Source organism: Triplophysa rosa, linkage group LG18 (genome assembly GCF_024868665.1).
Source record: "Triplophysa rosa linkage group LG18, Trosa_1v2, whole genome shotgun sequence".
NCBI lineage: Eukaryota > Metazoa > Chordata > Actinopteri > Cypriniformes > Nemacheilidae > Triplophysa > Triplophysa rosa.
The window spans coordinates 1,367,781-1,383,195 of record NC_079907.1 but is presented as its reverse complement, the minus strand read 5'-3'; the positions used below and the strand labels follow the sequence as shown (position 1 = coordinate 1,383,195).

Sequence of the window (15,415 nt, the reverse complement as noted above, 5' to 3'; positions counted from 1 at the left end):
AGTTTCGGATGAGATACTCTGCAGGTAAGAATCATTTCTTGTCCGGTATGCAAACAAATAAATTGGGAAGAATTGGACGGAAGTTATATAAGTTATAGAGCTGCAACTAATGAATCCATGAATTTACATAATCTGTCAATTTAGATGCTGTAATAACGTAAAATAATGTCTGACAATTAAACAATTATTTTAGTAGCCCTATGAAACATGCTCCGCTATTAAAATTGCTTAACCCAAACGTATCCTGTGAAGAAGTGAACAGTTAAGTGAAAGGGAAGTCAAACGAGGTCTAAAATAGAAACTTTCAACATACTGAAAGAATTTCAAACCACATAAACAAGCTCTTCATTTCAATCTCCTTTCTTTTTGTTGGGGTTTTCCAAAAGAATGCGACATGATCTGATGAAATCACAGTAGATCATTATCAGCATTACATCACATTTACGAGGTTTCGTTTTCAGTTATTCTATTCAGTCAATGGAATGTGTTTACGCAACGATTAAGAAACTAAAGAAAAGAAAGTGTACAGTATAGTATGTGCAGAGAAACATCTGTGTTCTGCGTTCTTATTCACCACGTGATGATACAGTTTAACAATACAACAGAACTTAAGATTGTAAAAAGAGACATTGATCTGGAGAAAATCTTTTTAAAAATGATGATTCATTTAATTATTTGATGTATTTATTTAAAATAAACTCCAATAGACAACAACAACAACACCATGTATACTGTATATGCTATTAATATCATCTTAAAGCTGCAGTTTGATAAAGTAAAAAACACATTAATATCACCACACGCCCAATGCAAGAGTGAAACGTCTGATAAAAGAGAGAAGTAAGCAGTTTTAGTTTCCTTGCATCTCAATATCAAGAGTCTTTCTCTTCAACCGTATTATTGTGCAGAGGTCATATATATACTCTTTTATCTAATATATGAATAATACTTTATAGAGTCAACAAATAAAAACACAGATTTGGATTAAGAGATCCTTGAATGAGTTTAAAGGGATAGTTCACTCAAAAATCCTCACCCTCAGGTTGTTTCAAATCTGTATAATTCTCTAAAGATTTTTGTAAGAATGTTAGCATCATGATCACTTTAATGTGGAACATGAATATTGTATATTGTTGTGATGCTGCTGTCACACCGTTTCTCTATCTGGGTGTTTTTTGAAGTTGTTGTCATCGCACACAAACACACAGTTCTTCTGTATTCCACAAGTGTTCTTAGCGTTGTGCTTTCTTATGAGAATGAATCCCATGACGAAGATGATAAAACAGCTTATGCCAGCCATGACGACAGCAACCCCAGCTTTATCTTGTTTTAAACAATAAAAACAGTCTTTATAGGTGCATTCAAATATGATAAAGACATAAAAAAAACATATAAACAGCATCAGTGTTTTAGACTGGAGATCAGATCAGGTGATACTAACTAACACACCGACACCTCTTCACAAAATACTGCATACAGTATGTGCTGCTGCAAGTTAATCATCAATAATTACTTGAATAGGTTTATACCTGTTAGGACTGAAGTTTCTTTTGCTGGGTCTCCCTTGATTCTACTGGATCCACCTGAGAACAGATTTTAAAACCCAGTGCAACATTACTGTTACAATATTGTATCAACAACATATTCATCATAATTCAGTGTTATATGCCTTTCGACTGTACCTGCTACAGTGAATTCTTTTATTACAGTTCCACAGTCCGCTTGCAAAAAGAACTGGAATGTTGTTGTCATGTCTTCCTTTGACGTGTAAGAACAAGAGAAGTGCTGTTGATCGGATTTGCTTGTAAACTTTTCTCGACAGATTGTTGTGTCTTTATCCTTATTAATAAACTTGTACAACATTGCATGGCATCTATTGCTGTAAATGACTGTGCAGTTAAGAGTTGATTCTTGATGTCCAGTCACACCGTAACAGGCTACATTGGAGAAATCTGCAAAAGAACATATTATATTCAACATACAGAAGCTAAACAAGACATGTTTGTCTTAATAAATGAAATGCATTTAACACATGAAGAATTTGGACACTTTTAGAAACTAGGTTTTCTTCGTATTGACCTAAATCACAGATATTTAAAGTCACCATGAAACGGAAGTTGCGATTGTCTTCTTTTCCGTGTCGTGACATACATCTGAATGAAACGGCTTCTGAAATTTGAACAAAAGTAGGGCGGAACTTTGTCGCCCTCCCCTAATTGATTGGATCGTTGTAGGTTGGCCTGATACACCACATTGGACAGTCAGTATAGTCCTGCCTCTTTTTCAGGCATTACATCATGAAGAGAAGAGTTGTTGTATAGAGGGGAAGTGGAGCTATTTGTGTTAAAGATTACAACTGCAAATGAATTTTACAAAAATAATGATGTGCATGGATAAATCATTTATAATAATCACTGCAACGCCGTGTAAGAAAATTTGTATTATCATTTTTAATTGCACGGTGACTTTAAAATGTAATGCACAGTCGCAAGAAAATAGCAACATCAATTGATGTCAACATGAATTAAGCCTAAATGTAAAATGATTTTAAAAGATTTATATTAAACTATAGAATCCAAGATGATTTATGATATTACCGTCATCTTCACAGGCAGCTTTGAAGATCAAAACCAGCAGAAACAGTAGGTCAACACTAACACCACCCATGATCCAGCTCCTGTGGGCTAAAGAAGAATTTAGTTGAAGAACATTTAATAAGTTAAATTCTAGCATCAATATGATGCCAATACGACTTCACAAATATTAATCATAAAATAATTTATTTTACTCGTGTTTAAACTATGATAAAACAAACGGTGAGAGAATGATTCCTTTAACAATCATCAGCACATGTTGTTCTAGAAATGATATTTGGAAAGTTAAAACGATTCCAGCAACACTACAATAATAAAAGTTGCCCTTCTCCCCCTTTGCCACCTCCCGGAATAAAACAAGTTATAGCCTATAAAAAAATAAGAAAATAAAAAAGCTATAAGCAGAAACGTTAAGTAGATCATGTCCAACTTAAAAGCATCACATTTAAAAAACACATAAACAGCCGACTATTATTTTCGTGAAACTAACGAGACTCATAGAAGGAAAACACTTTAAAATGTTTCACTGATTGTGACTAACGTTACATCTCATCACATCACATCAGTAGAGATGAGCAGGCGTTCCTTTAGCAGTTATAGCTAACGTTATCCATCAAATCTGTGCCAAGTAAAATTCCGGAAAACAGGAAGACCTCATTTAACTTAATAATACAAACTCACACAGTTCTAATTATCACAGCGATAAGTCAGATTTTTTACCTCTAGTCAGATACAGCGTCGTTTAGATTTAAACGACTGACGCACGGAGAGAAAGTGAAGGATGGTCATCGCGAGTGGGCGTGGCCGGGACTTCTGGAGGACACGCGGGATTTACTTTGCTTCTGCTGGGCTGCCTCTGTTACAGTCATCAGCAGCAGTGCTTCATTTGTAAATTCCGATGTGCTGGAACAAGGAGGCGTGGCAGATCCGGCAAGTTAGTGGGGTGGGGAGAAGTAACGGAATGTGAGGGGTTTTCTATCTAACTGTTTTGATGTTTTGAAAATGCGCAACAGAAACCCTAATGGAAACGGACATGAGAAGATAATCTCCGAATTATCAAAGAAATTTAACGTATTAGACGCAGATTTTATCTTGAGTTTGCATAAATCTAAGGTGATGGAAACAGTTTATTGTCATAATGAAGATGTTGTGAATATTTGTGTATGTAAACAAATAAAACACAACTCTCAACATTTACAATTTGTAGAATTCAGAAGTTTAACGTTAAATTTAGCGGGTGCAGGTGGAGGCAGCCGTGTATAACGTTACGCATATTAAGCATTTAATCGTCCGTTAACAGTATTTCATCAGTTCTTCAGGAGTCTCTTCGCAGTATTTGTCCAACAACACAAATCTCTCTCTCTCTCTGAAGTGTCCATCACGACAAGTTCCCTTCAACATATAATGCAAAACATGCGACTCGAATAAATATACGCGGAATATTTGATAATTAACAGATTAACAAAACGAAAGGGAATAACAATTGACAATATGACAATATGCTCCTGAGTTTGGTTCCGTTTGTGAGGCGCAGCGTTCCACAAATAAAGGAAAGATGACAGAGCGCATCCTGTTTTCTTTATTTTGCAAAAGCACAATGTTCTGTTTTTAGTGCACACACGACTAAAAGTATAGCAATCTTTACAGTTTGACGTACCCACAGTAATATCTGTTTGACCATAAATCATCATCAGAGAGTTTTTTTAAGTAGTTTCGGCCGTTATAAGTAACAGCTCAAGCGTTGCGTCGGCGATACGGGCACACCCAATATTCCAGCATCTCAAACTTGACAGCCAGTTCATTATCAAAATAAAATAGTTATTGCCATTATTATTATACGTGCTTTTTAATGAAATATATGCACGCAACAGATCAGCACAAACGTTTTAGCACTTGAGGAGCGGGATTTGCCAAATGAGGTGATTGGCTAATTCTAACCCCTCCCCACACGTAATCCTCACCCTAACCATTGTGGGGAGGGGGTGCATAATATGGCAGGTGTGCATTTCTCGGCACAACACCGGATCGGATTTCGGAGATGCCGGTGTTGTGCCGAAAACACACTCCCCGCCAGATTCTGCACCCCCTTCAATAACACGCTGTCCGATTGGCTAATTCTAACCCCTCCCCACACCCAATCCTAATCCTAACCCCTCCCCTAACACCTAATCCTCACCCTAACCATTGTGGGGAGGGGGGGTGCATAATCTGGCAGGGAGTGTGTTTTCGGCACGACACCGGTGCTGTACCGAATTTCGACTCCCCTACTTCTGATTGGTTCATTCACTTAGGATGCTGCTTTGTGATTGCTCCCTATCTCTAAACCCCGCCCCCACACCTAATCTAACTCTTATTTTCGTAGGGGAAAACAGGGGAGTCGTAATCTCACGGGGAGTAGGATTTTGATCCGGATCTGGCTTGTTCCGGCACAAATTAAGATCCGATCAGCAGTAAATTTAAAACCATATGTTATGTAAATGATAACGTTCAATAAATGTTTACTAAATGATTCAAATAGATTGACTCTTCTTTTGTCTTTCTCTCATATGGCCTATTAACAGTGGCGGTTCTAGACTACTGTAACTGGGGGGTCCAGGCAGGGGCCACTTATGCTTTTAGGGTAAACACTATCATGTGTCATGATAAATTTACAGTCATTTTTCACTGTCATGTATTACTGTTTTCTCTAGAAGTAAACTAATAAGATAATAAAACAAGTTCAACTCAATTTAATGTTCCATGGTCATTTATTTCACAACACATTGTATATAGTCAAAATAACAATGACAACAATAATAACATTTAGGCACTTTTCTGCATCTTAAATGTACATACATGAATGAAAAACTACCCACAAACAAGATATCCAAAAATCAACTTAAGCAGTCATCTAAACATGAGTCACATTATCAGGTATTTCCTTTACACAAAGAAAAAAAAACATGAATTTCAAATTTTTCACATGTGATATATGTGGTTTCGGCACACTTTCATGTGAATGCCATGTAAAATAAATACTCATGTAAAACTCATGTTTTTCACATGGAATTTCAGGGTTACAAAAGTTGTCTCTCTGCACAACTAAATCACCTAGCTGATGGGTCATCTGTTCTTCTGGACTTTCTTCATTCTCTAAGCTTTTGTGCATTTCTGACTCTTTTTCAGAAGCATCTTCTTTCTCCAGCCTTGACTGACTATTATCTTTAGTTTTCTTATTAAAAAAGGACATTATGTCCTTAGGATTCTTTCTCTTCATTTTAACTGCAAATGGGAAAATTATGAAAATGTGTAAATGAAACTCGACTCTCAAATACACCACAAGTAATATACAGGACAGTATAGAATAAACTGTATTGATAACTTGAACTCTGCCAATTCCTTGGGAATGACAGACCATTTATTTTAATTATAAGGCAAAAGTGCATTTTATCAAACATTCACCCCAATAAAAGTGAGTTACATTTGATCTCATTTCATTAACAAATACAATTTCTTTAGTGTGTTACACGTTCTCTGGCAGCAGCTGATTCTTTGTATAGGCACGAGTCACGACTGCTTTATAAGTTAACATGCGCAACACCGGAAAATATAGGTCAGTATTTTAATATGATGTGTAATGATATGCATTTTCATTATATTTTTACAAAATATTTCCATTACCTGTATGATGTAGACGTAATCTCGCTGAAGGCACACAGACTCGACATTGTTTGCGTCTTGCTTGCGTAATCTTCCTTTTGGCACACAAGCATCATTACTGCCACTCGCAGGACAAAGTGTGCATTGCACCCGAAATTGCTCGGTTGAGGTAAAAAATTCCAGAAACGATTCCAGATTTAGGGGGGCCAGTGCGGTGGCCAAGTGTGCTGACACAGGGGCGCTGGCCCCCTCTGGCCCCCCCTAGAACCGCTCCTGCCTATTAAAGAGCTGATTATCTCTGTCCCACAGCAGCAGAACACATCTAAATGAACCCAGTTCAAGTTTACATGCACGTGGAGATACAAATATTAGCTACAAACATGAGTGAAAACATTCACTGATGTTCCAGATGGCGTCAGTTGTTATTATTTTGTATTTTAGGAAACCTATAAAAACAATAGAAAGCATCTCAGACATTTTAATGGTTTTCATTAAAATGATGAACCATTAGCTTTTTTCCATTAAACCCATTACAAAAGTTTCTTTTTGTAGTGTGTTTTGGGCATTAAGCTATATAGGACTTAATAGTGTTTTATTGGTTCCCAGCTGCCAGATAACATCCCACAAATAGAATCCAATTTAATTCCCATCATAACCATTAAATCTGTTACCATTTACTATTGTCTTTGAGCTGGGTTCTATTGGGTTGTTTTCAAGCAGGGAAATCTTTTTTGTTTCTGAATGTCACTACAGCACTAGCCTACTGTAATGTGTTTGCTGGGTTTATACAGTAAATCAATCTTTGTCTGACAAATCTTTATAAATTTCATTAGAAAATATAAACTTGAGTCAATAAAATGCAGTTTAGGAAAGTTTAAAAAACACATTAGTATCACAACACACAACTGAAACATCTGACGCATGAGAACAGGAGTAGGTTTTCAATGCATTGCGTCGCAAGTGCGCCATCTAGTGGTCCTGGGTTTCAAACCAAACATCTACATTTTCAACAAACATAAAAATGCATCTGAGCATGCAGCAGCAAAAACAGACGTTGACACAGCGTTTTTGTGCAAAACTTGTTGTATTATTGGATTTATGGGTAATCTTTTTAATAAAAATGAAATGTATATATATGAGCTTCGCTTAAAACATGAATACTGTAGATTGATGTTCTGCTGCTGTCACACTGTTTCTGTTACTGATGTTCTTGTCACACACACATCGGAATCCACAAGTGTTCTTGCATTGTGGTTTCATGAGAAGGAATCCCACGACAAAGACGACGCAACAGATTATGGCGGCAATGATGACAACAATCCATGTTTCATCTTGTTTGAAAAAAAAAGAAGTCATTATAGGTGCATTCAATAAAACTCTTAAAACACAAAAACAACCTCAGTGTATTAAGAGATACAAAACACTCACATCTTCACAATATACCGTACTTGTGCAGAATAAAATACATATTATGAGATTGTTTGGAATCAGCTTTGATCAATGACACGTCGGCTGCTCTGTTGGACCTTGTGAACTATTTTAACCTATTTAAAATGTGTTTATTTTGCAAGGAGTCAAGTAATGAGTCATCTGCAGTCATTTGAATAAGTTAATACCTGTTTGGACAGGAGTTTCCTTTGTAGGATCACCCTTTGGACCACCTGTTAACAGATTTTAATTAACAAACTAACATGAAATATAAAATATTCAAAAAAGTAAATGATTTGCATTACTGACAGCAGCAGGCTGGCATGGATTCAGTGATCAGTAAGTATTGAATGAGAAAATACCTGCGTCATCTTCTTTAACAGCTTCTGAAAAATATTTTAAAAAACGTGAATGGATTTGAAAACTGTATTTCATAAAAACACGAGTTAGAAACAGTGAAACGGTACCTGCTATGTTTACAGTGAATTCTGCCGTTTTGTTTTCACATCTGGTTTGCAAAATGAACTTGAATGTTGTTGTCATGACTTCATTGGCAGTGTAAGGACATGGAAAGCTGGTAAACTGTAGACAGGGATCCTTTCTAAACTCCTCTCTATAGATAGTTGTGTCTGGTGTGTTCATATACTCGAACATCATCATGCAGCATGTTTTGTCGGGATAAGAGACTTCACAGTTAAGAGTCGATTCTTTTCCCACACGTCCAGTCACATTTCTACAGGTTATATTGAAGAGATCTGGCAAAAGAACAGATTATATTGAATGTATGGTACAGCAACTACACATCTTCATAAATGAAACGAATGTAACCCATGATGATTTATTGTATGAATTACAAATGTAAGGAAATAAGGTTTTCTTAATTTGGACCTCAATCAGCACTCTGAAAAATAAAGGTGCTGAAAAGGTTCTTCACAGCGGTCAGAATCAGAATAAGCTTTATTCGCCAAGTGTGCATACACGCACAAATTTGTTCTGGTCACAGGAGCTCTTAAACACACAGCACATGCATAACACGAGAAACAGAAAAGAAAAAATAAATATGAGGCTAAGAGGCATCTCTGGCCATTGAGGTCCAGTAAATGAACCCCCTCCTTACCAGCCGAGGTCCGGATAATTAAATACCTAAAAACATGAATTGATGGTTTTTGGCAGACCAAAGAAATGAGCATAGAAAACATTTTTATTGAAAATATATTACGTTCTCATATGGGTAAACATGTCTTTTCATAACTATAAGACGACACAAGTAATCATTCACAAAACCTATCTTTCAATGCTGTTCTGTAATGTCCTTTAAGTTGCTTTGTTATGAAATATTTAAGATCAACCAGTAACAACGTCTGACAGCAATATAATGAAGGAAACAAATGCCTTGTGCAAAATGCCTTTATCTCTAAACCTGCACTGAGCATACATTCATTTCAACATGAACAACTTTAAAAGAAATCTAAAGTGTTGTTTTCTGCTGAACTGAGATAACAAATAGCAGCATCAAGTCGTGACTGATCATCCTCTGATAACATTTCAGCTCTTCTGGGGGCTGGTGCAGCTGAAATGGAGGTTTGTTTATTTTCCTTGTAAAAGTGATTCACACGCAGCCTGCATGCACTCTTTTTCTATTTCCCATCAGTAAAGAGCTTGTTGTGTTTTACACTGAGGGAACATTCATATGCTCGTCGTTAGGCGGTAAGTGAGGGAGGGAGGACCCGTGTAGATCGCTACTACTGGGTTTTGAGCTAATATATTTCTGTGTCCTTTCCCCCTCCTGCTGGTAAGTTTCTTGTTCTAAGTGTCTACGTCTAGTTTCATAATGCTGTTGGAGGTTTCCACTTTTGACAACAGCAACCGACTCCGAGCAAATGAGACAAACCGGCCTCGTACACATCGATGCAGGAAGAATAAATGCGAATCTCTCGACCCGTTCATCTCGGAAAACATGGTTTTCATCGTCAACTTTTCTAACTTTTGAAAAGGACATTGTTTTTCAACCACTGACAGTCACATCTGTCTGCGTGCTGTGCAGCGATCTGTCTCGGCTCTCTTCACTCATCGACTCGATGTCTGAACGTAGCAATAGTGGGCATACATTCACTGTCCGTGGCGCCGGACCCAAACTGCTACTGAGCGGACCTTGATGTGCCTGGTATAAATTTGATTGCTTTAGAAAATAGTGTTACACCCCCTGATAGCACACGTACATCTGGCAGATGCTGTTTGCTCATCTGCCCTACATCTCTGAGACGTCTGCTGTCAGATGTCATATAGACCTCTAGAAGATGTCTGTAAGATGTATAAGATTTAGAATGGATGTACAACAGCTCTTTCTAAGATGTTTAGCAGATGTTTTTACACAGCAGATGTTTTCCAGATCTCCAGATCGTTAGCAGACATCTTACCGATGTACCTGTGCTATCTGGGCCATGTCTAACCGATGCGGCGCGACAAGAGACAATATCTTTTTAAATTTTGTCCACACCGGACGTGGCGCGGTGCGGCGCGACAATCCCATTATTTGCATCGCCTGCCGCGAGTTCGCGTCTTTGCATTGACTTTGTATGTAATTTACTCACGCAAATCGATTAATTCGCATTTGGTGTGAACACAACATTAGAACATTGCGCCGCGCCACGTCCGGTGTTGACGCGGCATTAATTTATTTATTATGTCAAAAGGCTTTGAGGTCCGGACGGACGCATCTCACGGTGACCCCTGCCAAAGAAGAAGCATTTTTGGTTCCACAAAGAACCATTCAGTCAAATGTTCTTTAAACGATCATCTATTTCTTACCTTTTTATAATCTGACGTTCTTTGGACATTAAAGATTCTTTTTAGACAAAAGAGGGTTTTCTATGGCATCGTGAAGCACCTTTATATTTAAGAGTGAGGGACATGTTATATAATGCACATATTAACATTAAGATGCAACTGTCTACTAAAATAAGTTTAAAGTCAATCATATGTCTTTCTTTCTTTATGATCCATCACGACATCATTTTGTGTTAGCTACAGTATACGTCACACAAAATCTCAATAAACATGTTGAGACGCGGATTTTCCACTTATTATTTACTTTATGACTGAAGCGTTTCACACACGACCAGCAAAACGACAGCGTTCATAAACTTGATCTGTTAAGCATGAATTAAAGAAAAAGGTTTCCAAGAAAAACATCATTATATTACCATCAGCTTTACAGGCAGCTGTGAAGGTCCCAACCAGCAGCACAACACCAACAGCACCCATGATCCGGCTCCTGTAAAGAAACGTCATTCTTACTGCAGTTGGCATCAATTCATACAAAAATTAAACCCACACAGACATCTCATACATGCCTACACAGTATTAACAAATGGGTCATACTGTACATTTACTGTATCCATTAATGATTTACAGTCTATGAAAACTGATAAAAAATGTATTCAAGGACTTTTAGAAACACTTACCAAACGTTTAAAGCCACAAAATAAAACCACAAGTCACAAGTTAGAGTAGCGAACACTTCAGTCTGCTTCAAGATCACAAGTATTTCAGCACAATGACTCATGTGGCTCTGATTTCAGCCGCAGTACTTCTACACAGAGGATGTTTTTGGGACATCCCGTAAACCGCTGCTCTGAACAAATGGCATTTATTTGAAATTAAAGCAATTTGGATAACGCTTCCGTTAAACTTATACCATATATGGGAAACGGTTTCGTTTAATCTGTATTCTGCTCATGGCTTGTCTCGTGTTCAGAAACTCCTCATTCTGCATTCCACATCTGAACTGTTCTCACACACATCTCTATGGGATTCCTTTTGTGCCAATAAGAATGAACGCAAACTTTTAAAAAACGAACAAAAATATACAATGAGAAAGAAAAAAACACTTTGCTAATGAAAACAATAAACTCAGTTGCAAGAATGTGACATGATTTCTTAACAATTTTCTAAGTTTCGTTTTTGCAAATAATAGTTTTGAATTCGCTGCTAGATTTTTCATTTGCGCTTTCCGAGTTTTCGTTTACGCTTCGCAATTTTTCGTTCGCCTTTCGGGCACAAATCTCACGTGTGGGCGGGATTTATGGCCACTTTACTCTCATTGGTTAGTGAGATTTGGATTGACAGCTCCCTGACCAGGAAGTCGAAACATTTATAAATTTAGCTTAAGTTTTCTTGTCTGAGCATCTTAATATCATGTTTATACAGACTGAAGTTAAAAAACTTCTATTAATGTTCCCAGAAAACTAAAAACTAAGTCATATAATATATATACAGTCACATAACACTGATCAATATTCACAGAAATGTACAGTAACGATTACATTTCACAGAAATGTAATGGATATTTTAGAGGTTTTAAGGACTCATGATCCTACATGAGCTTCATATGAAATGCATGAATCCACTTCTCTATTGTTGTGTTACAGTTTGTGTATGTGAACATTCACTCATGTTGTTGTCACTCACACCCTTATTAAAATCTCTCTGAAATCCACAAGTGTTGAAGGTGAAGTTATACTTCTTGAGAATCATTCCTATTATGATCAAGCTGACTACGACAGGAACGATGACAGCGATGAATGCTGCTGAAAAACATATGACATGTTTGTGATATTTATGATGCAGTTTATATGATTTGGTAGTAGAGCTTTACTCTAAAGATTCAACTAATGTCCAATAATCAGAATGAATGTGCTTCATATATTTAACTTTGATTGTAATGTAATTATTAATATTATTTTTTGTTTACAATGTTAATCTTATTACTTCAATGAATACCTGTTTGGACAGGAGTCTCTGCATGAAGTTTCAGTGCCGACTCTGTTAAGATTTTAAAACCATCATTTAAACACCCCAAAATGAATATACGACATCTAATTCCATGAACATTATACAGTTGTAAAAACATTGTTGTCCCAGCATGATTTAAGTAGAGCATCATAAGGGAAAGCGAAACATTTCAAAATGAAAGTCTTCTCAATTATTTAAAAGCAGGGCGATATACAACCAGTCTCCTAACTTGTGGACGCCCAAGTTCACTGTGTGTTAAATCAAACAGATGTTTATTGTTTCATAAACGTTTGGGGAAAACGACAAAGAAATATTGAGATTATTAACCGATTGAGGATGATCTTCAGGGGCAGTTTGACCTTTAGGGGCCTCTGTGAACAGATCATAAAACCACTGTTAATAGATTCATGATAGATGTACAAATGCAACGATTTATTTAGTAATAAAACATGCTACATGCAGTGAATTCTGCTGTTTTGTGTCCATGTGTGGTTTGTGAAAAGAACTTGAATGTTGTTGTCGTGACTTCATTTGCAGTGTAAGGACATGAGATGCTGGTCAACTGTTCACAGGGAAAAACATCTCAGATTGTTGCATCTTTGTCTTTATTCATAAACTTGTACATCATCATGAAGCATGTGTTGTCCTCATAAGAGAATCTGCAGGTGAGAGTTAATTTATCCCCCACATATCCAGTCACATCTTCACAGGTTATGCTTAGGGAATCTGCAAAATATATATTTTTTATATTTAATTGTATATGAATGACTTTACCACACAACACATATATTACCTATATACATTACATAATTTTCTGGAATGAAGTCAGAAGAAAACAATGTATTAATATAAAACCTATAAAAAACATTTATTTACAAGACTGACTCCAGACCAGCTGTTACTGTTAGCCAGTACAGTAGCGCCTCCTTCTCTTTTATAAAGACTCCAGACTTCTACATGATCCATCTTCTAAATCTGTCTGTACCAACCTGTCATGATATATAAATGTATGTAGGTTACAACTACTAACCACTAGAGGTAGGTAGAGGTTGGCGGACCTCAGATGGTTGTTGTTGGAGTAAGAGAGCTGACAGTAAAACATGTGAGCTGTAATAAAGACATCTGCTACAAACAGTTTCTTCATTATAAATAGAAACATTACACAACCCAGTGGCGTAGCCACGGGTGTGCCGGCGCCATAGCCGCGGAAACTTATTTTGAGAAGGGGGTGCTGTGATTTTTTATTTTTTTGCCAGGGCAGACGTTATGACTGTGCCATGGACGAGCCGCTTAAGTTTAATGTAAATAAATAACGGAGGCAAAAATTAGTTGCTGCAGAGAATAAAGAAGGATGCCAGTGTGATTATAGGATACAGCATAGAAACAAACACATAAACGCATGTTATATGTATGCCTAAAATCTGTCGTACGAAACTAGCTGCGCAGCGGCAGCTTAACCACCAGAACAAAAACAACCATGGGCAAACCAGTCACGCGATTAAACACCTGCATGATGCACGGCGACAGCACATAGAAATCAACCCGTAACGTTACACATTCTGATCTAGCCACAATCTAAAATCAAGAAATAACTATATTATATAACTATATAATAACTATATGCATGCAAAACTCCGAAAGTGGCCTTTCTTTCTGGGTTGACCCTGCTGAAGAGATAACATATTTCTGTTGTGTGGAACCACTGTCCATAATTTAATTAAGTTAGTTTAGTGAGTAGTGAACACTTAATGACTGTCTACACTCTGTAGAGATCACACTGATCCCTCTGCAGGACGCACGCGCGTTTAAATAAGCTTTTTAAAAATACGCATGTGCTGCTTTCACTTTCAATAACAGAAAAGGCCGGGGTTTTACTGCTCCATAGCTGCAGAACACATGACCTGCGATATAATGTAACATCCAAGTAAACACACTGCTTATATACTGTATATTTAATGTCTTTTAGCATGTTTGCAATGAATCGAATCTGTTTCTCATTTAAATTTTCTCATGCTATTAGACACTGTTTTCTCAGGATCATCGCTAGTGTCAATATTCTGCTGCATGTGCCGTTTCAGATGGAAACCCCCACTGTGACATTAACACATGAGATGCCACATGTATGACTTCTCTTTCTATTTATATACACGGCACCGGCAGCACATCGTAAGTCATTTCAGGTTCAAAAAGAGTTTCAACTTTTCATCACCTGTTAACACCTGTTCAGACAGCACTTTACCAGACATGTTCATCTTGTTTCACCATTGTTCTGTTAATCTTTTGAACTCAATGGCTCGGTTTATGATTATCTACACACCCACTTTTTATTGAAATGTATGTGTGCCACAATATTCTGGAGAACTCCCTTCTTCAGCTCACCCAGTTCATTTTCTATGAAGTTAGGGCCGTGATGGCCATGTCACGACAGGACCTAGACTTTGTTGTCGGCAAATCAATTTGATTTTGTTGTATGTTTTAGACCAACCTCATGCAGCCCAACTTTGTGTCTGACGTTTTTCACGATATCATGCAACAATGCATGTTTATCTGTGGTCATGACAGGTACTTTTTTAAAATATGGCTTCTTATCTGTGTGTGCCAAACTCACGTCTGGTGTTTCTTGAACAAAAAGCTCAATTTTGATTTGAAGAGCTACATTTCCAATGTTCCAGCAGTGTCTCGCGAACTAAAAACAGTTGTTTTTGTGTGTTTTTGAGGGAAAGGGCGTTTGTACACTGTACAACTTTGCTGTAGTTTTGCAGCAGGTTTGCCAGTATCTTACTGTAGATTTAATTACTACTTAAAACTACTTTCCTGTTAGTACTTTTCAGTTTGATAAAACTTTACTTTAACCAAAATGAAAACACTTTGACTTTTGAGATTCAAAACGAGCAAGAAGAGACTGGCATTAGCACAGCAACACTGCAAAAAATGACATTCTTTCCAAGCATTTTTGTCTT

General features: G+C 37.1%; 2 protein-coding genes across 4 annotated transcripts; both read right to left on the bottom strand.

Moving 5' to 3' along the window:
- Positions 1–663: 663 nt before the first annotated feature.
- On the bottom strand, positions 664–12,823 carry LOC130569459 (uncharacterized). Its single transcript, XM_057359134.1, has 7 exons — positions 12,783–12,823; positions 12,444–12,486; positions 12,134–12,250; positions 2,598–2,684; positions 1,683–1,952; positions 1,530–1,583; positions 664–1,323 (listed from the first exon to the last, which is right to left on the bottom strand). The coding sequence occupies exons 3-7, from the start codon at positions 12,195–12,197 to the stop codon at positions 1,148–1,150; spliced, it is 651 nt and encodes a 216-aa protein (XP_057215117.1). The 5' UTR covers positions 12,198–12,250; positions 12,444–12,486; positions 12,783–12,823; the 3' UTR covers positions 664–1,147.
- On the bottom strand, positions 6,527–12,246 carry LOC130569457 (uncharacterized). 3 transcript variants are annotated; one of them, XM_057359130.1, is made up of 6 exons: positions 12,132–12,246; positions 10,865–10,935; positions 8,129–8,416; positions 8,024–8,047; positions 7,850–7,894; positions 6,527–7,564 (listed from the first exon to the last, which is right to left on the bottom strand). In XM_057359130.1, the coding sequence occupies exons 2-6, from the start codon at positions 10,923–10,925 to the stop codon at positions 7,380–7,382; spliced, it is 603 nt and encodes a 200-aa protein (XP_057215113.1). In that variant the 5' UTR covers positions 10,926–10,935; positions 12,132–12,246; the 3' UTR covers positions 6,527–7,379. The 3 variants fall into 3 exon arrangements, with proteins under 3 accessions (XP_057215113.1, XP_057215111.1, XP_057215112.1); XM_057359128.1 differs by lacking the exon at positions 12,132–12,246 and adding an exon at positions 11,126–12,125; XM_057359129.1 differs by lacking the exon at positions 12,132–12,246 and adding an exon at positions 11,126–12,125 and having other exon boundaries at positions 8,024–8,044.
- Positions 12,824–15,415: the final 2,592 nt, after the last annotated feature.